Here is a 27,835-nt window from a genome sequence, read left to right as displayed (position 1 = left end):
AAGATTTTATTTACTTATTCATGAGAGACAGAGTGAGAGAGAGGCAGAGACACAGGCAGAGGGAGAAGCAGGCTCTACACAGAGAGCCTGACGTGGGACTCAATCCCAGGTCTCCAGGACCACGCCCTGGGCTGAAGGCGGTGCTAAACTGCTGAGCCACTCGGGCTGCCCTTATTTTACAGATTTAAAGATGCACCTTTTCCACACACATTTTTATTTCTGATATTGAAATGTATCCTCCAACTGGCATATTACATTTCCGTAGTACATAAAACAAATGCACACGGTCTCATTAGTGAAATTCTAGATTTGAAACAATGCTCTTTCCTATCCCAACTTGTTCAGAGCCCCTACATTTCCTGAGTTGGAAGCTAGCTATAGACGACAGAGGGGAGCAGTCATTTGGTTCTTCCCACCCCTGTGGGAAACCAGTCCCCAAATGGTTTCCATGCTGCTTGCCCCAGCCAGGTCATGAACAGAGCCTTATAGAACCTTCTCACTGCTTCTCAGAGAAATGTGTGCCCTGCTTCAGATTTGACGGTTTTCTCTCAGTGTTCTGCCTCAGTTTTATATAACTTTATTGTTTCGAGCATATTGTTTTTGTGGTGTATGTCATTTGATGTTGCTGTGTAGTTTTAATAGAAAGACTTTAGTTTTATTTCGGCCAAAATGCTGATGTGTCCCAAGGGCTCAAGTTGTTTCCACCATCTTTTCCAGAAGCTTCTGTCATTTTTAAAACATAGCAGTGAATATCTAGATGTTGAAATGTTGATTCAGAAAATATTATAAAAATAGCTGAAAAGTTGCTATCACCACCTGCTAATAATGAAAACAAAGGTTCAACCATCTGTGTAGTAATAGTGGCCGAGGCTCACGCCAGTAGGAACCCAGGGAATTCCAGATACTATACACTGAAGAAAGGTACTAAGAAATTTAATTATTTCCTAAACACAGACACCAAGATTACTCTTCTATGTATGCAGATAAGTTAAAATCAAGAGACTATTCTGTTGAATAGATTACATATGCAAATAGACTGATTGTCAGGAATGTAGGTTTATTTCATTAAAAAACAAAGCAAAAAGATTCATCCCCCCAAGAGTACTGTACCCTTTAAAGCAGCAGCAATCACAAGGCACATATGTACGAAATACCTCAAGCAAAATAGAAACAAAATGTTAAAAAATATGTTATTTAAAAAGATGTTGGAAGACCATTTGTTAATATGAACATAGACTGTAAAAATGGCATTCTTAAACATATTTTTTAGAAGTTTTATTCCTTCACCTTTACTAAGAGAAGAAACAATGATGTAATATTTATGCACTACCTTGTGGCACAGAGCACAAACGTTTACACCACCTAACCTGGTTTGCTAAAGAAAAAACAGCTAAAGTACAGCTTAAAAAAACTTTATTTTTAGTGTGTTCACATTTTTAGATATTTGAAATTCATAAGCTAAAAAGTTATTTTCCTTAGCTTAGAAAAAGACTGTAGTTATATGTCCTTAGGCAAACCCAGTCCACAAAAGGAATACATTCAAGATATTTTAAAATATCAAGGACATGATTTCTATTCTAGCTAGGATCATCACAGTAACCCTCTTCCTAAAACAGATTAGAAGTCAACACATAAATGTGAAGGTCAATTATATTAAAATAAAGTAGCATTTGATTTAAATCATTGCTCACTTAAGAAATACAATGACTATTCATTCTCTGGTCAGGGCTGTTAAGATTACGTATTAAGAAATGGTGTAACATCAATACTTAGTGTATATAAAAATTCTAGGATTCAAATATATTATAATGAAAAGTTCATCATAATCACACAAAAAGTGTTTCCTTTATATTAGCCACCAATGAGCCGCACGGGACGAAGGCTGAAAAAGATGCGGTTGAATTAACTCCTCGAGAACAGGTTTTGTGTCCTAGATGGCGAAGTGTTCCTCCAAGCTCTAGTGCTGCAGAGACATTATTCTAGGAAACGTTAAGGAGTGCTTACACGCTCTTTACTATTAGAGGGAGGAAGATAAACTGAAGCTCCGTTTTTAAACAAAAAAAGAATATAAAATACTAGTATAATAAAACATTTAAATAGTACTAAATCGCACAATTTAAATACTAGTTATATGCTGTCATTAGTTTTCTTCTTTAAAAAATCAGTTCCTGGGCTTTTAGATGTGTTTTCTTTTTAAAAATAACCAGCATCCTCCTCGTGGTTGGGCGCCAAGTCCACACCCATGCCACCCGGTGGCCACCCCTCCAGGTACCCACAGGCCTCTCCTAGGTCACAAGGAAGTGACACAGAGGCCTGTGCGTGTGCCGTGTGGCAGCTGCCCGCCGGGTGCTAAGACCCAGCCTAAAGCAGCACAGCCTGGGCCACCTCCTTGATCGTGCGCGCAGCTCTCTCCAGTTCTTCATCTGTTTGTTCCACTGTGACCACAACCCTGATGCTGGGAAATAAGGACACAGAAAACCGTCAGAGGGGCGAGTCTATGGCAGCTGTATCTGAAGTCAAGTTCTACTGGAATATGGCCCCACCCATCAGCGGGCCTACTGTCTAAAGCCACTTCCTTGCTGCGCAGCAGAGTTGGGTGGTTGTGGCCAGGACCCTCCGTCCCAGAGCCTGGACACTGGCCAGTGACAGACGTCTGCCGCTCCCAGCCCCACTGGTGGGAACCTGGGGGTGGAGCTCTGCCCAGGGGTGCTGGGACCCCCGCCCTCTACATCATCTACTGCTCAGGCAGCACTAGGCCCCAAGCTGCAGTTCAACATTTCTCAAATTAAGGGGTGTGTGTGTGCCCACACTCATACTTACAATTCAGTAAGTCATGTGGAAGTTCTGTACTACTTTGAGGCAAGGCAGAAATGTTTAAGTTTTTAGGAAACTGAAGACAAAAACTATCAGCTTGACAGGGCAGTTCTACCTCTCTTCTCCCAGGCCCCTCTGCAAAAGTCGGTAGCATCCATTGGACATGTTCACAGAGCTGTGCCAGGTGGCGCACAGAGCCCTGCGGGCACAAAGCAAGTGTGGCCCCTGTTCTCCCACAACACAGGATTATACCTTCGCCTGGGTGCGATTAGGAATGCGAGGGCAGGATCTTTAGGGCGTCTCTGAGCCGCTGCCAGTGGTCTGCCGCCAGAATCCTGGCCTGGCCCTCCATGTGTGCACGGTGCTCGGGACCCCAGGGCCTTCCCTGTTCTCCAGGGCCCTCTCGTGCATTCCCCCTAAGCTTGTGCTCTGGCTCCCCAGAGGCAGTTGAGGGTCCCCATCCCACTGCGCAGCCTGCAAGAAGGCGGTATCGACGAGTCTGACATACCTGATCTTTCGGGCTCGCCTTAACCTTCACCTGCTCTTGGAAGCCTGAGTCCCTTCCAGCCCGGAATGACTCGCGCCCTCCTCCTGTGACTCACCGACCTTGTGCTATGACCCTGAGCACTTCGTGTTCTGGGTGTCTACCCCCTACGACTACACTTTAAGTGCTGATGAACAAGCACCAATTTTCAATCAAGAGTCCAAGTACCCTCCTCCTGTGTATGGCTTCTTGAACCTCTCTAGATTTTCCCCACTGTTGCTGTTTTCCTCTGGATGGTTTGTAAGTGTTTGCCAGATGCAGTACCACACGGCCTCCAGCCGGCAGCGGGGTAAACATCACCACCCAGATGTGCCCCTCGCACCAGATGGCCGTCGTGGCAGATGTGGTTGGACCGGCGCGTGCACCTCAGGGCCTTGGCAAACCTCTGCCGATCAGAACTGTGGCCATCCCAGTTCAGTCCTGGGATCTCAGACGCTTCTCTGAGTTAACTGGGAGGGTACAGCGAGTCCTGGTGGGGCTTTAGAGTTAATTTTAAAATGGCTGGTTTAAGAGGAAAAAACATGATGCACTAGACTTTAGTACAGTACATACTCTTCCTTATCCTATGATAGTCTTTCAAACGTTTTCAGAACAGAATGTATTTTATACAGAATTCTGAAAGGAGGAAAAACAAAAGTCAGGTCACATTTTAACGTCCACCAACCTTGGAGGAGGGAGGTACTTCTCTTCTTTCTCCAGGTAGCGTGCCTGAGTTAATGCGATGCTTCTGTCCATGCACTGTATGAAGAAGAGGGACACATTTGCAAGCTTGGTGGCAGACACTGTGCTCACTATGACAGGAAGGTAATCTGAAATGCTATCCTTAATGGCAGCATTAATTCATTTTTGCAGTTACAGCTGCGAGAAGGCAATACCGAAGATGGTAATACCAGGACAGTCCCCAGCAGCACCAAGTGGCACGGACGTTCTGCGGCGGCGGCCCTCACTCTGCACTGCCCAGGGCCACTGCCGCAAACCGTGTGGCTGCCAGGCACCGTGAGACAGGGGTAGTGCCACCGAGACTGAACTTTTAATTTTACTCAATTTAAATTTAAATAGTCACACATAGCTAGGAGTTTCATTTTAAACAAAGTAGTAGTAAGACACAGGGAAATAGTACCTGCAAAGCCCTGGAAACTAGCCAAAAGTTGAACTTAATAGTAACACCAGGATAGTTACAGAGACAAAGGGCTCACACTTCAAATGTCAACAATTCCTCTGATTTCCATGGGCTACCTTCGAGCAGGTGCTACCAGGCTAAGAGTCTGGTGTCCCCCCATAATTTGCATAGCTTTTCCATACATTAACCATTTGTAAATATTTAAAAAAAAATTAAAACATCTCTATCAAAATAAAGTATAAAAATCAGATTGAAGTAATGGTTTATCAGGTTTTTTTTTTTTTTAGATGATGAAAATATTTTGGAATGAGGTGGGTGTACTCAAAACTACTCAACTGTATTATCTTAAAAGAGGGTGAATTTTTTGGTATATGAATTATATTTAAAACAGCATAAGTCAGAGCAAGGGACTCATAAAAGTAAGGAAAAGTATTCCCAGTGCTGGGCAGTGAGTCTGCTTAGAGGGCCCCACTGTCTGCCGCTGGGCTGCTTTCCTGCTGCTAAAAAACAGCACACAGAAAACAACAGCAGGCGACAATGACAGACTTCTACTGATGCTACATCTGGAGTGTACTTGGAGAACCTAACTCCTCCTGAAAACATCTGGACTGGCTCTGTTCCTAGGCCTGGCTAAGAAATGTTATAAACCATTGTTCAGTTTATAAAAACAGTGTCTTGTCAAGCAACAAGAACTTGGCAAGAGCTCTGAGTTCTGCAAAGCTCACACGAGAGTCTCTGCACCGCAACCGTCTCCTCAGATACTGACCAGGGTGTGAAGCAGAGCTGGAGATGAGGACACAAAGACACTGTAAGACTTCTGTTCTTTGCGTAAACACAGTTTCCAGGCTGTATTTTGTCCCTGCCTGGAGCCCCTGCTCCCTGATTCAGCTCTCACAAGGACTTCTTGGAGACGGTCAGCCTTGGGCCGGTGCCCAGATCTGGCATCCGTGAGCTGTGCAAACTTTCGCCTTCTCTTCTGTTCTGAGGACAATTCGCACAAGTGCGGCCTGCATATCCGATGCTTCTCTAACTTGCCCTCTTCAGTGTCTCTGGTACAAGTAGAAGGAAGACCCTACTGCTGCGATCTCTCGAGGAAAGAGCGGAGGGCGAGGTCATGTGGAATAATCACCCTGGCAGCCAGGGATGGCCTGGGTCTTGTGGCGTGGAGCAATGCAGGAGGCTGTCTTGAGGGGGGTGGAAGGAGACTGGGGTTGGAGGGCAACGGTGATGGGACTTGCGGCTCCAAGAGGCTGCTCTACAGCAGCTGGTGTCCGGGACCCCAATGGGCAATCTGCTTAGCGTACAAGCTGTGCTGTCACATGAAGCCAGTATGATCGCTCTGACTTTTACTGCTGTGTCCATTTAGCTTGTATTTAATTTATAAACTGTTTCGGTGCCACGTCTGTGTAAGAACCCTAACCACAAGGATGCTGTATTTTCTTTTACGTCTCTACACACTTACGTGACATTATAGTAAAAAACACTGAGGTGATAAAAGCGCCTGTGGGGTGTTTCTTCCTTTGAAAGAAGTCTGTCTCTTTTTGTGCTTGCAGAGCTGTACCCAAGGGACATGTGTGGCACCTCTGCACTCAGACGGTGTCGAGACTCACTCCAGCCGGACTGCTCATGATTCACACATTCACTTAGTGAGGAATCTCAGGGTCTGGGTTTGGTTTTGTTTTATAAGACGACTGACTCCAGAAGGCCACAAGCTGCTTGAAGCTCTCTCTCCACTATCTGTCCCCCCAGGTGATGCAGTTCACACACCGTAGGAGGCAGGATGCTAGAGCAAGCTGTGTAGCAGAGGCCAGCGTTGCCTGGTCTCCTCGTGGAGCAGCCATGTGACTGGGGAGAGCGGCCTAACCCGCTGGCCACAGCTGGACAAAGGCACACAACAGATGACAGCCATCACCCTGATGCCTGGAGCATGGCCTCAGAGCAAGAGCCCCTGGAAGGAGCCATCAGGACAGGGAGGCAGCACAAGCCTCCTTTCATCCTTGTGTGCATGCTAGCATTCTGGAGGAGTCTCGTCAAGGTAGGGCTGCCCCGGCACAGGCTCATCGAGCTGCCACATCCACACCTCTCTGAGGAGGAGGAGGAGGAGGAGCTGTGTGGAGGCAGGGGAGGGGGGTTCTAGGAAACACAGCTCTACCAAGCACAGAGGGGCAAGTGGTCCTCCCCAGGGAGGCATATCTTAGTCAATAGCTAAGGTACAATTAGTAGTAAGATCACTTTCAGGAGATAAGAATGTTTAAATCAACCTCCAAATTAGGCCTGGGAAAGATACCGTCTTTCTTCCTTTCTGGTAATAAGAGTATTGTGACTGGTCTCTGGGCTATGCTGGGGGTTCACCCTGGAGAGCTGTCCAGGGCTGTGTCTGATCGTTACTCATAATGTCAACCTGGCCCACATGTATGAAAGCCTGGGTTTGGAAATGCTAAGCGAATGGGTTTTCTGGAAGGCTAAGTATTTAGACATTTCAGCACTGTGTGGATTAAGGGTAGAAGAACTACATACTTACATGATTTACAATCTCCTGAAGTAGTTTAACATCTTTTTCTCGAGACCCAGTGCTGTCTTTTAGCTGCAGGTGAAATGCTGGAGAAAGGCACTCCCCCACCACTTTTAACCCAGAAATGCTGAAAGGAAACACACACACACGCAAGCGTAAGTCCCTTCTAGGCACAATGATATCCCACGTCTAAGTAATTGTATTAAGTCTGCATTAATGAGTGGAACAGAGGCTTATGGCTTTTCTGGGCAGAATCATCCAGTGACTCCAGTCCTGACAGAGACAGCAGAAATCCAGCTCTGGGTAGGGCTTGCTCATCTAGGATGCACCTGCAAGGCCACTTCTGTGAGTGTGGCTGTGCAGGTGCTCCCTGTCTTGGTGGACAGCTCTGGCTCACGCTGCACAGAAGATGAGAGTCATCCCCAGGCTCCCACCAGGAGGCCTGCAGGCTGCTCCCTCCCTCCACAGCCCAAAGGCCCCCTCCTCAATCGCCTCCTCCCCATCTTTTGCAATGGCCAATAAGCCAGGTCCCAGCCTGAGGACTGCCTCCTGGGGACTCCCTCCCAAACCATTCCCCTAGAGAAGCATCTACTCCATGGTTTTCTATTACTGTTTCCTTCATGACCACTTATTATTGATACTGTTCCCTTGTTCATTATCTCAGTCTTAGTTATATCTCGCCTTTCATAAATTATGCTCATATTGTATAGTTAGTTCCCTTATTTGCGTGTTTACTGTTCAGTTTTACTTGAATTATGATTATTTTCATCTTTCTTAGGATAAACAGAACAGACATCTGCTTCTCAGGGAGGGAAGAGAGACTTCTTTAGGAGTGAAATCCTGTATTTTCAAATGATTTTTATAGATGTCATGAGAATTGCAGGTCAGGTTCATTTAAAGTCCATTTTTATCCGATACGATTAATAGTTTGATTTCTGACTTATCTCCTAGGCTACAAATGGTGACACATGACTTTGAAATTGAGCTAAGCACTTTTAAATGTTTTAAACATTTAAAAAAAGATTTTATTTGAGAGAGAGAGAGAACACGAGCTGGGGGGGAAGGGCAGAGAGAGAAGCAGACTCTCTGCAGAGTACGGAGCCTGAGCTGGGGCTCTATTCCAGGACCTTGGGATCATGACCTGAGTTAAAGGCAGACACTTAACTGACTGAGCCACCCAGGCGCCCCTAAGCTAAACATTTTAGATAAACTCTGTTTAGCAAGCTTCACTTAGAAAGATTTGCTTTTCCCTTAGAATAAAATTAGCACAAAAAACACTTCATAGCACATTTGATTCCTTAAGTTATTTAGGATTCAACAAACTTTACTGAATGACTGTGTCACACCATGCGAGGTGCCAGAAGCCAACTTCACCTGCCTTTCAAACCACCAATGAGCACTATAATTTGCCACTTTTCTTTAAATGTAATGCATCCTACTAGACCTCTCAATAAACTAGGCTGCAAAACAGTGCAGTAAAACGTACTATAATAAAAGGGATTTACTCCAGAATGCAAGCATAATTTAATACCAGAAAATTGTAACAGTGTAATTCAGCATAAGACATATCTATGATTTTTTTTAAACGTCTCCAAATCTAGGAATAATCTGATAAATACTACCTATAGAAAATTTAAAGTATGATGCTTCATACTTCATGAAGAAATGCTTTCATACTGTGAATGACAGAAGAGGTGTACCACTACTACAATGGAAGAATCACTAATGTGCTAGCGACTTACACCAATGCAGTAAGACAAGAAAAGGACCAAGATGTCTAAGAATCTGGAAGGAAGAGAAAACCATTATTCAGATAACAGGACTTTTATAGATGTCATCATAAAGAGAATGAAACGAACCATTAGAATAAACAGGAGTTTGGAAAGACTGCAGGATATCAGATCCTAAGGACAAAATGCAAACACCAGAGAAGACTAGCTACAAGGAGAAGCTGCAACTGGCTAGCAGCTGGAAGGGAAGGTGGGGTCCAGGGAAAGAGGTAGTTAGGAGGCTAGAGGATGGAGAGTATTCAATGCTAATCAAATGATTCCAGAAAGCATGACAAGAGGAGAGACAGCCAAAGGCACCGGGTCCTTGAGGAGAAAGGGCTATGATACCACGAGAGGAAATTTCTTCTTCGGCTGTACCTGGAGGAAAGACTGGTTCGGATGGATGGCTGTGTACAGGTTTGTGAGGGAAAAAATGGGAATCTGTGTGACAGCAATGAAGCCAGGCTGTCGCGGGCAGTGGGCGGATGCAGGTGGGGAGTGGGGAAGGGATTGAGGGGCTGGGGACTGGGGAAGGGGGAAAGATGGGGAAGAGAAGGAAGGTGGAGGGCTGGGCTTATAAAATGAAGACAGCAACACCACTAGACAGAATGAAGGGCACCTGAGGTTGGTGTTCCTGATTTTATAATGAGTCCAACATGCTGCGCTGTATTGGGATATCAATATTTCATAAAACAAAGTAACTGGAACCAACACAAATATCATCTCCTAACCATAAATCATGCAAGAACTTTTGTTACTATCATGTAGACACACCCAGAACTTTAATTATTTCTGCCCCGACTGTACCTGGAACAGCTGTGACCTGCTCATTTACTCACTGCCCTTGTCCATTAGAAGTACTCTTGTGTAGTTAAGACAAACAAGTAAAAACGCCTAAGGTTCATTTCAATTTCACCTGTTGTTCTTATATTAATTTAAAATAAAACTTAGTATTTTTCTAAAAAATAGGGCCTGTATGAATCCACTGTCACCTAATTCCATAGCGTATAATGATTATCATTTTATCTGTATGGATGTGAAGAGATTCTCCTGTGCTCACCTGAGTTATTTCTGGTGGTAGCATGTTTGGTGGTTATTTTCATCTTTGAAACAAATATATTGCTATAATATTAATGAGCTTTTAACCTTTTTAGAAAAACAAAGTCATGGTTCTTCAATGACAAAATGGGTCCTCTGGCTTCAAGCCCACAGACAAATCTGGCTGAAGAGAGTTTCTCATTTCTTAGTTGTAGTTCAGCTAAACTGACCCAAGCCTATGGGTCTGAACTGACCCTGACTTAAAACCAAAGAGGTGACATTTAAAATTGTTCATGAGTTAATTAAATGTGGTACAGACAGACTTTAAGTTGGTTGACAATATATAAAACTTACCCTTGTAAAGCTTTATGAATTCGCTTGCACTTTTCCTTCAACACTGAAAAAATACCTGTACAGAAAAAAATGCACTTGAGAGTAATTCTGCAACATCTGATACTACTAAAGATATTTTTAAAGATTTTAAAGTTCAAGTTCATCAATTTAAAACGCCGCAAAGCCTCCTACAGACTCCTAGCACACAGGAACACTTCCAAAGGCCCAAGCCTCGGTCTTCGACATACATCATAGCACCTCCTCACCCACTTTCAGTAGAATCTAGGATGAGGTTTTCCACAACAAAACAATTGCTCTTCTCATCAAGATAATCTGGCTAATAAAGGGTATAAACATACTACTTATTTCTGGACCCTTAACAATTTGGTAAAAGATACTGTAGGAACGTTCACGATCTTTTCCTTGCTATTTTCACTTTATTCATGGAAAATTAAAAAACTAAAATATCTAAGCAAGAAGCAGGAGTGCTAGGCCTTCTGACAAGCATGAATGTGTACCCAGAAACACATTTCCTGATTCTCTGAATTAAAGCCATTAACAATTTATAAATTAAAAAAAAAAAACAGGTAAGGCTTGCTTTTTCATTTCTGTTTTAGGCTTTGTGAGGAGGTACTAACAAAGCCTAAAGACACATTTGAAATTTAGTCAAACTGGCCCATTAAATAAAGGAGCTTTAATGGTTGATAAACTGGGTTTGGCTTTTGTATAGACTAATGAATCAAAGGCTGAAGGGAAAAACTGGATAAGCTATAAATTATATGTACTGAGCATCAGCAGCACACTTCAGCTAACTTCTCAAATGACAACCAGCCCAGAGCTGACTCCTCCTCCTGGCATTTCCGCCCATCCTGGGATCCAGTCCCACTTTGGCTTTGGCTCTGCCTCCTGGGCTGGAGAAGCTCTACACTGAATCTCAGGCAGGACAACATCTTCACTGCAATTCTCCATATAAACACCAGGTAATATCATTCACATGCACAGTTCTGTCTGGTAAACACTTTGCCTCTAGCTAATTCCTCCAAAAGCACACCACAACCAGGCTGACATAACTGCGATGTCTGCTGTCCTGGGTTCAGAAGATTATACCTGGATTCTCCTCCATGATGTTGAGAGCCTCAATCGCAGCAGCAGCCAACAGCGGGGGTAGTGAAGCTGAAAAGCAGTATCCCTGGCCAGAAAGTCGCTGAGAAGAAACAAAACAAGTTAAAGACATAAATATGCTTCTCATTTTTGTGGGCTAAAAAACCTAAAGGCACCAGATCTGCATCACCTCAGGTGAAGGTGTAAAGATTTATGCATGTATAAAAGTTATACATGTAACACAAATAAGGCTTTTTAAAAAAGAGATAATTTCAAATATAAATATTCTGAGTGATTCTACAAATCGACTTTTAAATAAAAATTGTGATAAATTAAGTCAGAATGAAATTCTGGGATTGGAAGTTATATGCTGAGTAACTTTCAGCATGACCAGTGGAGCAACTAGTTTCAGTTTCTGCTTTTGTTTTTAAAAAGTTTAAGAACCCACCTGGTGGTCAATTACAAAAGATCTGCCACAGCAGAAACCTCCAATAGAAGCCAGGGAATTCTCCATGTTGGCGCTGATAAGATCAATATCATCAATCTGCCAAAAAAGTGGGACAGTGGTAGTTATTCTTCAATTTAAAGAAAAAATAGGGCAGCCTGGGTGGCTCAGTGGTTTAGCGCCGCCTTCAGCCCAGGGCGTGACCCTGGAGACCCGGGATCGAGTCCCACGTCGGGCTCCCTCCATGGAGCCTGCTTCTCCCTCTGCCTATGTCTCTGCCTCTCTCTCTCTCTCTGTGTTTCATGAATAAATAAAATCTTAAAAAAAAAAAAAAAAAAAAAAGACCCCTGTCAGGCCTAGAGACAAAATTTCAGCATTGAGCATATCAACACCTTGGTTCAAGCAAATTACCTTCATGCAAATTAAAAGATAAATCATACAAAATCTATCGTTACAAGGATGGATGTTTCAAAGTGCACCTCTGAAATGGTCTCACTTTACACTTTTTGGCCACTTCATCATGCACGGACAATTTATTCACAGAGGAAGGAGGAAGAGAAATTAAAAGATGAAATTCAAAACTGCTTAGTATTAAAAATATTCAAAGGTACAAAATAAGATCATTTCCTTGCTTAAGTAGTAGTCCAGCTGGCCTTTCCCTAAAAGGTATTTGAGATAAATACTAACAAATCTATCAGAGTTTTGAGCATTTTACCCCTGTATTCAATTTACCTTTCACCTTTTCAAAAATAAAATCAATTACTGTGTGTCTTGTGGGCTTCTGAGTCCCCATTATCTTCTCAACTCCATGCTTTGCTGACCCTCACCTTCTGCTCCAGCACTAGCACCTGGTGCATGCTGGGCACACAGCAGCCATCCTAAAGCACTCACTAATGGTCATGATCACAAATGGTCTGAGCACATCTGGGGGTTTCTAAATGGTCCACAGACCCAACAAGGAAATCTGTGCAGTTTTTTAGAATAACCTTTTATTATGAAAAATTTCAATCACACATGGAAGTAGAACAGAGTATAAGGCCTCATCACCAGATTTAGCAATTACCAGCTAGCTCATGGACAATCCTGTATCATGCAGAGCCCCCTGCTGCCCTCATCATTTTTTTGTAGCAAATCCCAGACTTCACATGGTTTCATCTATAAATATTTCATGTGCATTTCTAAAGGATACAGACCTTTAAAAACATAATCACAAAACTATTTTCACACCTAAAAAATGAATAATTTCTTAATATCGTCAAATATTCAGTGTTCAAATACCTGCCTCACAAAGCTTGTGTTTTGCAGTATTTGCTGAAATCAGGATCTAAATATAGTCTATATATCCTGCACTTTTCCTCAGTGCATTTACTCACCAAACAGCAGTCTGTCTTTGAGGAGTATGCATCAATCTAATGTCATGTGATATTTGGTCTGTTCTCCAGTTTTCTCTGGACCATATGGGCAGTGGGATGGAGATAATCTAAGGTGATTTTATGTTCTTTAGTTCAACTTTTTAACATAGGTTGTAAAACTTTTATGCATAGGATTTGCAGGCAAGTTCCCTTCAACTCAACCAGTTACACAATGGTGGGTGAAGACAGATCCTACGGACAGGCTGGCACTGCTCCTCCCTGAGGCTCCAGGGGCATAAACCATTAAGACTGGGAGCAGCTGGGACTCATTTCCAATCAGCAAAAGAACACATGACCAACTCACTCCAGTTGTCTGGGACCTTGAGGCTTTGTGTAATCTGTACCAGCACTGCTTTAGACACACTCTCTCTCTCTCAAGAAGTCATAACTAATACCCCATACAAAGAAATAAGGGAGAATTCAGAATTATAAATATTAGAAAGAACATTCTTTCACTGCCATAATATTTTCTCAAGAACTACTTTAGGGAATTCTTACTGATTTTCAGAAAAACACAGCAGGCAAATTTACTGGTTTCTAGAGAAGAGACATTGAAAGCTAAGATCAAATACTACCAGGTAAACAGACCACAACTGTATGAGTAGCCACTGTGAGTTATAGGTTCTGAGGGAGGACAGGCCTGATGTGGCTGAGCTGATCCTCTACAGGCTCAGCAAAGTACCAGATACCATACTGCATGACCCTGCACACTGATGATGACCATCATCTTGTGCCCATGAAATGTATGCAGCAGGACGAACTGCATGTTTTCTATATGAGGAAATGTCCCAGAAAAGGAAAACTTACACTGATTCCAAAATGTTCTGTGACTCCTCGACCATGCTCCCCCAGGACTCCAAACGAAAGGCTTTCCTCCAGAAAGATTCTTGCTTTGTATTTGTATTTTAACTTAACCTAAGCGGTAAACAAAACACAACTTTAAAATACTGATGATTAGCACCCTAGAGTATGTACGAGGAAGAACAAAGTTAAACAAAAAATGAAAACATAGATCCTCAACACTGATGGATTTGTACTTGTACATCTGCTGACTGGCTGAAATTTCTTTGTAATCTATGTGCAAGGCAGAGGGGGAAGCGGCAAAAACTGCATGTTCCCAGCTGAGTGTGACGACTTCTTCAGCTCATACCATAAACAAGTGTCCTTTCCAGGGTCTCTTTATTGCCATGTTTTTTGCATTCTGTACTTTTTGCTAGTGATTTTGTTTTAGGATGGTCCTGCGCAGAGCGCTGAAGTGCTGTCTAGTGTTCTTAAGCTCCAGAAGGCTATGATGTGTCTTAGGGAGAAATGGTTGTGTTGGATCAGCTGAGTTCAGGCATGAGTTAGAGTGCTGACCGCCCTGAGTGCAATGTGAATGAACCAATAATATGTGTTAAATAATGTGTCTTTGAGCAGAAAACACATAAAACAAGGTTACATACTAACTGATGAAAAAGCTGTGATCAGAGGCTTGCAGAGAACAAATGACATTTTTGCAGCCCATTTACAGAACATAACTATGTACGTGCACTTTGTAGAACATAACTACAGGTGGCCCTGGAACAACACAGGTTTGAACTGCGGTCTGCTGAGTTGTGGATTTTTTAAATAAATACTGTCCAGCACTGTATTTTCTCTTCCTTACGATTTTCTTAACATCTTCTCTTCTCTACTTACTTTACTGTAAGGACTACAAAATATGTTTTCATCAGTTATTTATGTGATAGGGCTTCCAGTTAACAGGAGACTATTGGTAGTTAAGTTTTGGGGGGAATCCAGAGTTATGTGGACTTTCAACTGTGTGGGGGTCAGGTCAGTGCCCCTAGGATCTGCATTGTTCAAGGGTCAACTGTACCACGATGATGAAAACATACTGTACTTTAGATGCTCTAAATTTAACTAACATAGACAGCACAATGCCAATTTTTAAAGAGAGAAATATTAAGATATCTCTTTGAATAAAGACATGTAATCTCCCTGTTAAATACTGTTTTGATTATACACAAAACTCCTGAGGATATGCACATATTCTTCCCTTTGTGGTACTATGTTTTAATTTGAACTTATGGTACTTTTTTTTTTAAATCAGAAAAAGCTTTAATATGCTTTACAATCTGTTTTTCTTTTTGATTGTAGGCTTGTAAGAAAGTCTTTTCCCGTCAAAGGCTTAGATGTATATTTATCTGTAGATTCTTCTAATTATTTCATGTTACTTTTTTGTTTACAGAGTGGAAAGCTGAACATATGCATGTTTGTATATGGTTTTTTCCCTCTAATGTTTTTTAAAATATTCATTCATTCATTCATTCATTCATTCATTCATTCATTCATGAGAGACCCAGAGAGAGAGAGAGGTAGAGACATAAGCAGAGACAGAAGTAGACCCCATGCAGGAAGCCTGACACGGGACTCGATCCCAGGGCTCCAGGATCACACCCTGGGCTGAAGGCAGCGCTAAACTGCTGAACCACCTGGGCTGCCCTCCCTCTAATTGCTTTATCTCTAAATAATACGAATGTAATCAGTTTCACAACTGAATTAAAATGCAGCTATTATTAACCACTAAATTTAGATGAATTTTTACTAACAAAGAATAAGCTAATTTGGGGGAGAATTCTATCTTTTCAACACTGTTTTCTATTCATTAATATGTATGGAACATTATATGAATATTTTCTAAAATTCTTATTTTAGAAAAAATTTTATATCATGACAATAGTGGTACACAATTAGACAAATCAGTGAAACAAACAAGAATCCCAAAGTCAAACCCTAATTTGTATCCTATAACCTTTACAAACTCATTGCTAATATATACTTGACCCGTTCCTTACACTTTACATTTGTTTCATGGTTTGGCTGTATATCTATCCATTGGTACTGCTTTACTATTAATAGTCCTAAATATGCAATGCTGGTATCTTTTGGTCTTCTATCACTCCCATATCCTTCTATCAGTCTTTGACACGAAAAGAAGAACAGGAAAATGAATACATCTCTTTTACTGATACTTAAGATACACCTAGATTTCCTCACGAAACAGTGAAAAGCTTTAAAAACAAGATATGAAATCCTTATTCTGAATCCTCATTCAAATGATGGACTTATAGATTCACATTTCAGTGGCTGAATGCAAGGGTTCAACATAGGAAAATTAACTATATTAATAGGATGAAGGAAAATCACACGATCAACTCATCCACCAATGCAGAAAAAGCATTTGACAAAATCCAAATCTCTTATGGTATAAATACTCAACAAATTAGGATGAGGAGGGAACTTTCTCAACCTGATAAAGAGCATTTATAGAAAACCCACAGCTAATATCATACTCCATGGTGGCAGCCTGAAAAGCTGCTCCCTCTTGCCACTCCTAGTCAACATCGTATGGGAAGTTTTAGCCAGAGCAATCAGACAAGAAAAACAAATAAAAGACAACCAAATTGGAAAGGAAGAAGTAAAACTATCTCTGTTTGTAGATTATAGGAGTTTTATGTATAGGATAAGATCCACAAAAATACTATTTGAGTTATAGTAAGTTCAGCAAAAGTTCCATGATACAAGATCAAAACACAAAATCAGGAGCACATGGCTGGCTCAATCAGTGGAGCATGCAACTCTTGATCTCAGGGTTGTGAGCCTGAGTCCCATGTTAGGTGTAGAAATTATATTAAAAGAAAAATCCTTAAAAAAAAAAAGAAATAAATAAAAATAAAAAATAAAACCCTACCAAATCAGTATTTTTTATTGTATTTCTATAAACTAGCAGTTAATAACCCCTAAAACAGGTCCATTTATAATAGCATCAGAAAGAATAAAATACTTAGGAATAAATTTAACCAAAGAGATAGTAAAAATCACAAAACACTGCTGAAATGCAAGATCTAAATAAATGGAAATACTTTTGTGTTCATGGATTCAAAGAATTAATTAAGCTGGAAATACTTCCCAAAACAATCTATAGATCCAATCCAATCCTGATTCAATACAATCACTATCAAAATTTCAATTTACAGAAATGGAAAAGCTGATCCTAAACTTCCAATGGAATTTCTAGGGACCCCAAAGAACCAAAACAATCTTATTAAAAAAGAACAAAGTTGGAGAATTCACATGTCTTGATTGCAAAATTTACTATAAAGCTACAGTAACTGAGATGGTGTGATAGTGACATAAGGCTAGACATACAGATGTGGAACAGACTTGAGATAAGCCCATCTCTCTATGATCAATGGATTTTTGACAAGGGTGCTAATAAGACCATTCAATGGAAAATAATAGTTTCTTCAACAATTGTACAGGGACAACTGGTAACTACATGCAAAAAAGAATGAAGCTGGACACATGGCTCATAGCACATACAAAAATTAAGTCAAAATGGATCAGAGACCTAAAATAAAAGCTAAAACTATAAAACTCTTAGAAGAAAACATAAGGGTATATCCTCATGACCCTGGATTTGACAACAAATTTCTTAGGACACCAAATGCACAAGCAACAAAAAACTAGATAAAGTGTACTTCACCAAAATTAAAAAGTTCAGTCCATCAAAGGACACTAATCAAAGATGTGAAAAGATAACCTACAGAATTGGAAAAATATTTGCAAATCATATACCTGGCAAGGGTCTAGTTTCTAGAATATATAAGGAACTCATAACAGTAAAAAGACAACAATCCATTTTAAAAAGGGCAAAAGACCTCTAAAGACATTTCTCCAAAGATATACAAATGAACAAAAAAAAGAGGTTCAACATCATTAGTCCTTTGGGAAATGCAAATCAAAACCATGTGCTTCACATGGCAAAAACTGAAAACAAACAAACAAACAAACAAACAAATGAGTGATGAGGATGTGGAGAAACTGGAACTCTCCTCCACTGTGGATGGGGATATGTAAAATGTTGCAGCTTCTGGGGACAACAGTCAGGCAGTTCCTCAGTAAGTGAGACACAGAATTACCATTTGACCCAGCAACTGTACTGCCAAGAATATATACAAAAACACTGAAAACAGGGCAGCCCAGGTGGCTCAGTGGTTTAGCACCGCCTTTGGCCCAGGGCATGATCCTGGAGACCTGGGATCGAGTCCCACATCGGGCTCCCTGCATGGAGCCTGCTTCTCCCTGTGCTCCCCCCTCTCTTTCTGTGTCTCTCATGAATAAATAAAATAAAATAAAATAAAATAAAATAAAATAAAATAAAAAAAAAACACTGAAAACAGGGATTCAAACAAATACTTGTTCATAGAAAGTGTTCATAGCAGCACTCATAACAGCCAGAAAGCAGAAACAACCCAAATCTCTGTCCATAGATAGATAATGCAACAGGTCCACATGACAGACTATTATTTGGCATTAAAAGGTTCATGAATGAAGGACTGATACATGCTAAAACGGGATGAGCTATGAAAACATGGCAAGTGGAGGAAGCCAGACACAAAAGGTCACATGTTATATGATCCCATTTATCAGAAATATCCAGATTAGGTAAATCCACAGACAGAAAGCAGATTGGTGGTTGCTAGGGGCCACAGGCAGGGAGAAATGAGGACTGACTGTTTAGTGGGCAGGGGTCTTCTTGGGAGGTAACTAGAGAGTTGATGGTTGCACACCACGGTGCCGATGCTAAATGTTAAAACTGTACTCTCTAAAATGGCTAATTTTATCTTATGTGAATTTCACCTCAATGAAAAAAAAATCTCAATAGTCATGGTTTCTAAAAACAGTATATTGTGGATGGAACTAGAGGATACTATGCTGAGGTGAAATAAGTCAATCAGAGAAAGACAATTATATGACCTCACTCATGTGAAATTTAAAAAACAAAACAGAGGATCATAGCGAAAGGAGAAAAAAATAAAAGACGATGAAATCAGAGAGGGAGATAAACCATGAGATTCTTCATAGGAAGAGGGTTGCTGGAGGGGTGGTGGTAGAGGGATGACGTAACTGGGTGACGGGCATTAAGAAGGGCACGTGATGCAATGAGCACTTTTTTTTTTTTTAACACTGGGTGTTATATAAGATTGATGAATGACGGACCTGTACCTCTGAAACCAATAATACATTATATGTTAATTGAATTTAAATAAAATTAAAATAAATAAACAAAACTGGTATATTGCCTTCCCTGTTAAAAAAAACTGAGTTTTGGGGCACCTGGGTGATTTAGCTGGTTAAGCATCCAACTCTTGGTTTCAGCTCGGATTATGATCTAAGTAAGGGTCCTTGGTCCTGTCAGGCTCCCTGCTTCTCCCTCTTCCTCTGTCCCTCCCCACCACTTGTGCTTTCTTTTGTTCTCAAATAAAATAAATAAAAATCTTTAAACAAACCAAAAAAACTGTATACTTAAGGTAAATATATTTGATTATTCTTTATTTTTATTTACTTATTTATTTTTAAAAGATTTTATTTATTTATTCATGAGAGGCATAGAGAGAGAGAGAGGCAGAGACACAGGCAGAGGGAGAAGCAGGCTCCATGCAGGGAGCCCAACGTGGAACTCGATCCCGGGTCTGGTCTCCAGGATCACATCCTGGGCTGAAGGTGGCGCTAAACTGTTGAGCCACGGGGGCTCCCCCTGATTATTCTTTAAAGACCAGGGCTGGCAGCATGTGGATGGCTCTGTCAGTTAAGTGTATACCTTTGGCTCAGGTCCTGATCCCAGGGTCCTGGAATCAAGTCCCACATTGGGCTCCCTGCTCCACAGAGGGCCTGCTTCTCCCTCTGCCTCTCATGAATAAATAAATAAAATCTTAAAAAAAAAATAAAGACAAGAGTTTCCATGTAATGTTAATCTACTTCCCTGGTATGGTCAGAACATACTTATGGTACCTATTGTGCAAAGCAATGAAGATGTTAGATGCTATGAAGGTTCATAAACAAAAAGCATTACTGCCCCACCGTCCAAGTACTAAAATACTGAGTAAACACAGTTGCTTACCAGTTCTGGAAGAGGACAGATAGTTCCGGTATTCATATACAGCCCTTCTGCTACAATGAAACGTCGTGTGACCCGAGCCTTGCGAGGATTCTTTAGAAGAAAAGAAAAAGACATATGAAATTTCAGTAGCTCCAAATGCAGACGCTGTTAGATGCTCCCGAGCACTCCACCTGACAAGATCTATCCATCTGAGTAAGTAACAGTCTGGGTAAGTTTCAAGTTCAAGGTTTCATACCCCTGTTATTTTGAGACAAAGAACAGTGCTTTTCTTCTCTTGTGTTTTTCAGTTCGCACAACCAACTAGGTGACCACACACATGCATGCACACACAAGTATAGGCGCTTGGGGTATACTGAAACACAAACAAACCCCTCCAAACCCAGAATGACTGAGAAGGGGCCTGAGGGAAATTTCTGGGGAGATGGGCATGTTTTAGTTCACAAAAAGGCCATGACACTGGGGTTATTAATCGATCAAAATGTATGGCTAGGATTTGTTCACTCCAATGTCTTAAAAAGTTTATCTAAAAACAGAAAGAACTAAAATGATGCTGGCCATCATCACAGAGATGAGGTGGGGAGTTTGGAAGAGGCTCGGACGATACAAGAACGGCAGGATGTTGATAAAGCTGAGAGAAGGGTACAGGGGCTTCTTATACTACTGTGCTTCCTTTGGATGCAGCGGAGATTTTCCAGGATAAAAAGTTAAATAGGCAAACCGTGCTCATCTTCATCTACCAAATAGCAGATAAAATCTTCTCCTTCCTTACTACTGGGTAAAGTAAAACTCAACTATGACCTCCTCCAGGCATGTCTGAGGTGGTGGCAGAGGGGCTATTTCAAACATCTCACTGATGGCAAGTCACTGATAGTAAAGCACTCACACTGGTGAATATGTAGATGCTTCAGGTGTGTGGGGCTGAAAAAATATTGAGATCCACAGCCAGAGTTCACACCATCTTCCTACTCAAAGGTTTCTTGCCTCTAAAGCTTCTAATTGGGGACATTTTAGAATCCACAGCAGTAACACTCAGAAGCCTGTCTGCTGCTGAAGTATGCACAAGTACAGCAGCCATCCTCACTCTGTTCTGAACTTACACTCAAATGCCATAGGTTTGCCAGGGGTCATGGGTGAGGATATGAGGAGAGCTGAGCCTCTCCCTACCTTTCCAAAATCAAGTATTTTTATTATGACTTAAAAAATATTCAATATAGAATTCTTGGGAAATGGGAAAGCGCACAAAATTTTTTAACAAAGTAGTTACACCACACATTGATAACATTGGTCTTTCTTATGAAGATGTATCTTTATAAATGACTTGGTTCAAATCAGGACTGTACTGCAATAGTGTTAGGATCTGAATTTTAAAAAATTACTTTAATTCATATTACTGTAAACATGATTTCAATGGAGATGTACTATTCTACCTACGGATATACTATATAGTAACTATTCCTCCAATGCTAGATGCAGGCCGTTTCCTTCCTTTTGCTTTTTTACATCACGTTGTGAGTATCTTTTATAGTTTTTAACACCACTTCTGATTCTTTTCTAAAGACAGCACCCCAGATACAGGTCCAAGGGTACAGACATTTAAGAATTCTGCAATAGGGCAGCCTGAGTGGCTCAGTGGTTTATGTCGTCTTCAGTGCAGGGCATGATCCTGGAGACCCGGGATCGAGTCCCATGTTGGGTTCCCTGCATGGAGCCTGCTTCTCCCTCTGCCTGTGTCTCTGCCTCTCTCTCTCTCTCTCATGATTAAATAAATAAAATCTTTAAAAAAAAAAAAAGAATTCTGGAATATCTTTGCCCATTTACCCTCTAGAAAGGCTGTGCCAACTGGCACTCTCCCCAAAGTTATGGGAGGGCCTCTGTTCCTGTACATAGACCAGTGCTGGCATGGGTTATTATTATGAAAAATGTTCCCTAATCGGACAGGTGAAACCTCCTTGCCTAATTTTGTTAATTCTTAGGGAGACACAAGTATTTTTCACTTGCTCACATTTATTTGTATTTCTCCCAAGAACTGTTTCTACCTACTGTCCTTTTCTAAAAGAAAAATTAATATAGAATAAGAGAATCCTGTATGAAAGAGAATGAAAAAAACATCTGTGAACTATTTAAAAAACTGACACAAAATGCTTGTTCCGAACCTGGATGAAATCACAGTATTTTAATTCACTTTCGAACAAAAGAGGAACATCTAAAGTAGAAAATATTTAAAACTGGGCATTAGTACTAATGTGAAAATGAAATTGAAAAAAAATTCTTTCCAAAAACCAGAATGTAATGTTATTTAGAAATCCTACCCCTGCCAGGAAAATGTGGTATAAATTATTTAGTAAAAAAGATAAAAACTGTAAAATGGAAATAGATTTCAAGAGAATTTTGTCATTCATTAAAAAAAAAGCTCTACAGATAATAAATCTCATAAAACAAATATGCATGCGTGTACACACACACACACACAAAACCTATTTTCCAAATCAATACAAACTCCCTTGGGAAAATATACTCCACAGAAGACTGGTTCATTGGTCACATCTTCAAGTCCAAGTTCTCCAATCTGGTAGCATTCTATTACTGAATCAGAATATGGGACATCTTTTTACAATTTGTCAAAAGAAATTCATCAGTGGAACGGTCAGTTCTAAGACTTTCCTGACAGATTTTTCTAAATTATGTAACTATGAAACATTCGCCTACAGCATATCTATCATCAAATAGAGTCTATGCATATTCATCAGGACAAAGTGTGTATTCATCAAGCGCTCCTCTTAGGCCATCACCTAAGTAAAGACAACAGAATCTTAAAGGAATAATGCATGTATCTTATCTGGAAGAATGAAAATTAATGAAATTAAGGAACATGATGTGTATTTCTTATCCATTACTCTGGTAATGAATGAGCTGCCCTGGAAAAGTCCTCTGGAAAGTAGTGTTTGTGATGAAGGATGTGGTGCCCAGGCTGTGTACAGTCCCCACACAACAGTTCGTGCTGCAGAGCCACAGATCAGAATTGCCTTCTCCAACCGTGTCATCAGGGAAGTGAGTGACAACTCTACCAGTGATGCTCTGGGCACCTCCCCACTGCTGCACTCTGATGGGAACACCAAGGAGCTGGTTCCACCCCCACTGCCTGCCCCTCAGAGGTCTACACCTGTGCATGTGCTTGGGAAGGGGAGGTGCCCACAGGCTGCGCCGTGGACGGAAATCAGGCTGGGGTCACTGTTTCCGGCAGGCAATAGCTGCTCAGAGCTCCCAGGGGAAGGTGTCTGGAGGGAGACAGTCACTTTGTTCATAAACTCATGTATTAGGATCTGCTGTCACTGTTTCTTCCAGTTAATTGATACATGATTTATTCTGTTATAAATAAACTTGTTTTGAATTCACAAGGTACATCTCATCACCACACTAATGCATTCTGCTGTTACTTCTGTAGAGTGCAGAGTACACCCCCAATCCCCCAACACACACACTGTTTTTCTCTTTTAGAAAGCTGCCTACATTACCTCTTCTCAAAGCTGCCATATGTAATTATGGCAACGATGAGGCAATTACAATCAGGCTTGGCTCTCCAACACGGAGTGCGTTTAATAAGCAGGAATGCCCTCACTTCATATCCAAATGTGATCCGCAGGCAAGTTTTCATGACAAATTACCATTTCATATATAATTTAGCTGGTTAGCAAGTACAAAAGAACTGTATAATTTTCTTCAAAAGAATCATACCTTTTGATCTTCCATCTCTTGTTCTTTTAGTAGGCGCTCCAGGTCAGCCATATCATTATGCTTAAATAACTTAATGTCACTACGTGATGCCTGTAATCCTTTCTGAATGGCAAAGCAGGCAGCTCTATCTCTGCAAGGAAGAGAGACACACCAAATTGGGGTTTTAAACGGCCTTGTCAACATTATCAGAAAAGGAATGCATGTTTTTGTAAGTTGACCAACATCCACTTGTTAACCTGAGCATGGCAAGTCAATAAAACACGTTTGACCACTTACACACCATTGTTTGCATTTGACTCTGCAAGTGCTTTTCACATAGCTACCATGTTGATTCTACTCGACGAAGCACACCCCTGCTGAATTTAACCCTCTCAGAATTCCGCAAATATCTGACTATGGATAGCATGTCTGTTCACCCACAGCAATTTTCTCTTTCTGAGAAACACATAAAACACCGGTGATCTCACCCTCAGTAGGGTCACAGATTTGACCAGCACAAACCTGACATGCCTTTGCCAAGAGAAGTAATACTGATTTGACCCTGGGTCTTGCAAATGAAACTTCAGTAAGATCTTCTAAATGGGGTTAATCAGGGACGGAATTTTTTTTTTAAATTAAGTTGTATTATTTAAAAATATATGGGATCCCTGGGTGGCGCAGCGGTTTGGCGCCTGCCTTTGGCCCAGGGCGCGATCCTGGAGACCCGGGATCCAATCCCACATCCAGCTCCCGGTGCATGGAGCCTGCTTCTCCCTCTGCCTATGTCTCTGCCTCTCTATCTCTCTCTGTGACTATCATAAATAAATAAAAATTAAAAAAAATAAAAATACATTACATATAAAACAAACATAAAAAGACTCTGAAAAGTGGTAAGGTGAGATAGGCCAAGGACCTGAGAAATGACGTCTCGTGGACTTCTCTTAGTTGGAGCTGACAAAGTTGGCCAAATGGAAGTGCCAAGGGGCACAGGCAAAAAAGTTCTCACAGAAGTCTGCTCTCTGTGGCCAAAGGGACAGAAAGGGGGAGGCCCAGCAAGCAGAAAGCACTCGACTGCTGCCAAGCCACAGAAAAACCTGGGCCCACCCCTCCTACACACACCAGCAGAGGCTGAAGGGTACCTAGATTCTGAACCTCACAAAGCTAAGAGGCACCCCAACAACTGCCATGATTGTTATCAGAGAAGGGATCCAGGACTTTTATCCCTGCGAGATGGTACCAAATGGCCCTCAAGCACATGGAGAGCCCAAACTCCCTTGCAGAGAGGGGTACTCTCCTCTTTCTAGCTTGGGCTGTGTCAGAGGAGGCTCAGGGCAGAGTAGGACTTTCATTAACACCAGTGGAAGTGAGAACACCCCCACCCTGGGGTCAGTGGAGGCAGAATGGAGACCCTGAACTTGTAACTCTATCTGGTGGTAATGAGGCAGTAGTGCCCCCGTGCCCCTAATGGAACAGTGATAGGGAAAGCCAACTAAAATGTAAGTTTCAATAAAGCATAAATTGAATACATAATAAAATGTCCTGATTTCAAATATCACTTGTTGTAACAAGAACCTGAGATAACAAACAGGATGAAAGAAAATGATCAACAAATACCAATATTGAGTTGACAGATGTCAGGGTCCCTGATAATGACTTTGGAGCTGTCATGACAAAAAGGTTCCAGTGAGCACTTAGGACCATGCTTGCAACAAGTGAAAAAACAGGAAGTCTCAGCAAAGAAAGAGGAGACCAAGAATCCCATGGGAAAACTAGAAATGAAAAACACAATGACCAAAAGAAAAAGTATAGTGGCCGAGAGCTGGTAGGCAAGACAGAGGAAAATCCAAGAATGGAGAGACGTAACAACAGAAACTAGTCAACGTGAGTAAACCAGAGAGAAACAAGCGCCAAAGAACAGAACCTCGGGGACCTGTGGAACTACCACAAAACATGCCACACTGGCCTCAGTGGGGTCCTGGGGACAGACAGAGGAGAGGGTAAGGCTGAACAGGGAGTCAAAGAAATCAGGGCTGACAATGCCTCAGATGTGGCAAGAACCTGAAACCTATAAAGAAGCTGAACGAAATTCATATAGGTAGACTCAAACAAATAAATGCCAAGATTACAGTAAAGCTTCTGGAAACAAATGACACAGAGAAAATCTTGAAAATAGCTCCCCTAAAATGACACATAATTTGAGCCACCAATTTCTCATCAGAAATCATGGAGATCAGAAAAACGTCACTCTGTTCCAAATACTTGGAAGAGAACTCTGAACCAAGAATTCTATATAACAAGCAAAAAGATCCTTTAGGAGTAGAAGGGAATCCAAGGTACCCCCTAAAGGAAAACTAAAATGTCCCCAGCAGACGTCCTCTAAAGGAATGGCTGAAGGAAGCTCTCTATAGAAAAAAATAAGAAAACAAAAGAATCTTAGATTGTCAGGCAGGAAGAAAGGACACAGTAAGTAAAAAATATGAACAAATACACTAGGTTTTTCTTACCTTCCTGAGTTTTCTAAATTACTTTGGATGACTTAAGTAAAAATTATAGCACTATCTGATGTGGTTTTCAATGTATGTGAAGGAAATACTTATTAAAAGGATTATAAACGAGGAGAGCAGAGGAATGTGAAGGAAGGTAAAGGTTTCTCTACCTGAGCTGATAAAATGATGAAACCAACAGAAAAACAAAAAAGAGATAACAAATAAGAAAAAATATAATGTCCTCATGTATCCAATAATTACCTTAAATGTAAATGGCCAAAATACACAATTTAGAGACAAAGATTGGCAGAATGAATTAAAACATGGCCCAAAAATATCCTGCCTATAGGAAAATATACAAGAAGATATATAATAATGTAGTAGTGGATGCATATATAATATATACAATAAATAAACCATGCCAACATTCATCAAGAGAAAGCAGAAGTGCCTATGTTAATATCTGATAAAGTAGACTTTGAAATGAAGAAAATTACCAGAGACAGAGAAAATCACATAGTGATAACCAGGATCAATTAACCAAGAAAATGTGCACCAAACAACAGAGCTACAAAAGATGAGAAACAAAAATTGAAATAAGTGAAAGGAAAAATCGATAAATCACAACTATAGTAACTGTAGAACTACTAGACAGAAAATCAGCAAGGACAGATTTGACCTCAATACCACCATCAACTAAGAAGATCTAATTGTTGGGATGGCTGGGTGGCTCAGCAGTTGAGCATCTGCCTTCGGCTCAGGGTGTGATCCCAGGATCCCAGGGTGTGATCGAGTTCTGCATCGGGCTCCCTGCGAGGAGCCTGCTTCTCCCTCTGCCTGTGTCTCTGCCTCTCTCTGTGTCTCTCATGAATAAATAAAATCTTAAAAAACAAAAAAAGAAAGACAAAAGAAGATCTAAGTGTCATTTATAAAACAGTCACTGAACAATGGCTGAATATTCTTTTAAGTGACTAGGGAACACATTCCGAAAAAGACCACATCATGGGCCATGACACAAACTGCAACAAATTTAGAATCTCCAAGCACCTGGAACTAAACACACTTCTAAATAATTTGTGGGTCAAAGAGAGTTTACAGGAAAATAAAATACACTGTAATAAATGAAAATGAAAATAAACACATCAAAGTGTGTGGGACAAGGCTACAGGAGCACTTCCGTAGTACACAGCACTAACACATTAGAAAAATGTCTCAAATCAACAATCAAAACTTCCAACTAAAGAACCTAGAAAAAAAGAAAAGCAAAAAGAAACCAAAAAAAAAAAAAAAAAAAAAAAGAGAGAGAGAGAGAGAGAGAGAGAGAGAAAATGGTGGGAAATAATGCCAGAAAGCAATAGACCTGAAAACAAAAATACAGTGGAGAACGATCAGTGAAACAAAGAGCAGATTCTTTGAAAAGATAAATGAAATTGACCACCAGTAGCAAAACTGACTATAAAGAGGAGACAGATTACCAGATAGGAATGAAATGTGTGATCATTTTCAGGCTCTGCAGACATTAGAAGAATAAGGAAATAGTATAATTAACACTAAATATAGAAGTTTGACAACTGAGAAGAAATGAACCAATTCCTTGAAAAACACCA

General features: G+C 40.9%; 1 protein-coding gene across 1 annotated transcript in view; it reads right to left on the bottom strand.

Annotated features, from left to right (window-relative positions):
- Nucleotides 1–1,037: 1,037 nt before the first annotated feature.
- SPTLC1 (serine palmitoyltransferase long chain base subunit 1) overlaps nucleotides 1,038–27,835 on the bottom strand; it is a 51,421-nt gene continuing 24,623 nt past the window's right edge. Inside the window, exons 7-15 of the mRNA XM_055310436.1 lie at nucleotides 23,764–23,893; nucleotides 20,032–20,121; nucleotides 13,896–14,003; nucleotides 11,680–11,775; nucleotides 11,238–11,334; nucleotides 10,152–10,206; nucleotides 7,000–7,117; nucleotides 4,023–4,096; nucleotides 1,038–2,455 (exon numbers count right to left, since the gene is read on the bottom strand). Coding sequence (XP_055166411.1) covers nucleotides 2,362–2,455; nucleotides 4,023–4,096; nucleotides 7,000–7,117; nucleotides 10,152–10,206; nucleotides 11,238–11,334; nucleotides 11,680–11,775; nucleotides 13,896–14,003; nucleotides 20,032–20,121; nucleotides 23,764–23,893 — 862 coding nt within the window. The 3' untranslated portion in view covers nucleotides 1,038–2,361. The remainder of the gene's footprint in view (nucleotides 2,456–4,022; nucleotides 4,097–6,999; nucleotides 7,118–10,151; nucleotides 10,207–11,237; nucleotides 11,335–11,679; nucleotides 11,776–13,895; nucleotides 14,004–20,031; nucleotides 20,122–23,763; nucleotides 23,894–27,835) is intronic.

This window comes from Nyctereutes procyonoides, unplaced genomic scaffold (assembly GCF_905146905.1).
Source record: "Nyctereutes procyonoides isolate TBG_1078 unplaced genomic scaffold, NYPRO_anot_genome, whole genome shotgun sequence".
NCBI classification, from domain to species: domain Eukaryota; kingdom Metazoa; phylum Chordata; class Mammalia; order Carnivora; family Canidae; genus Nyctereutes; species Nyctereutes procyonoides.
Note: the sequence above shows the minus strand (reverse complement) of the source record. Positions and strands in the feature narration are given on the sequence as shown.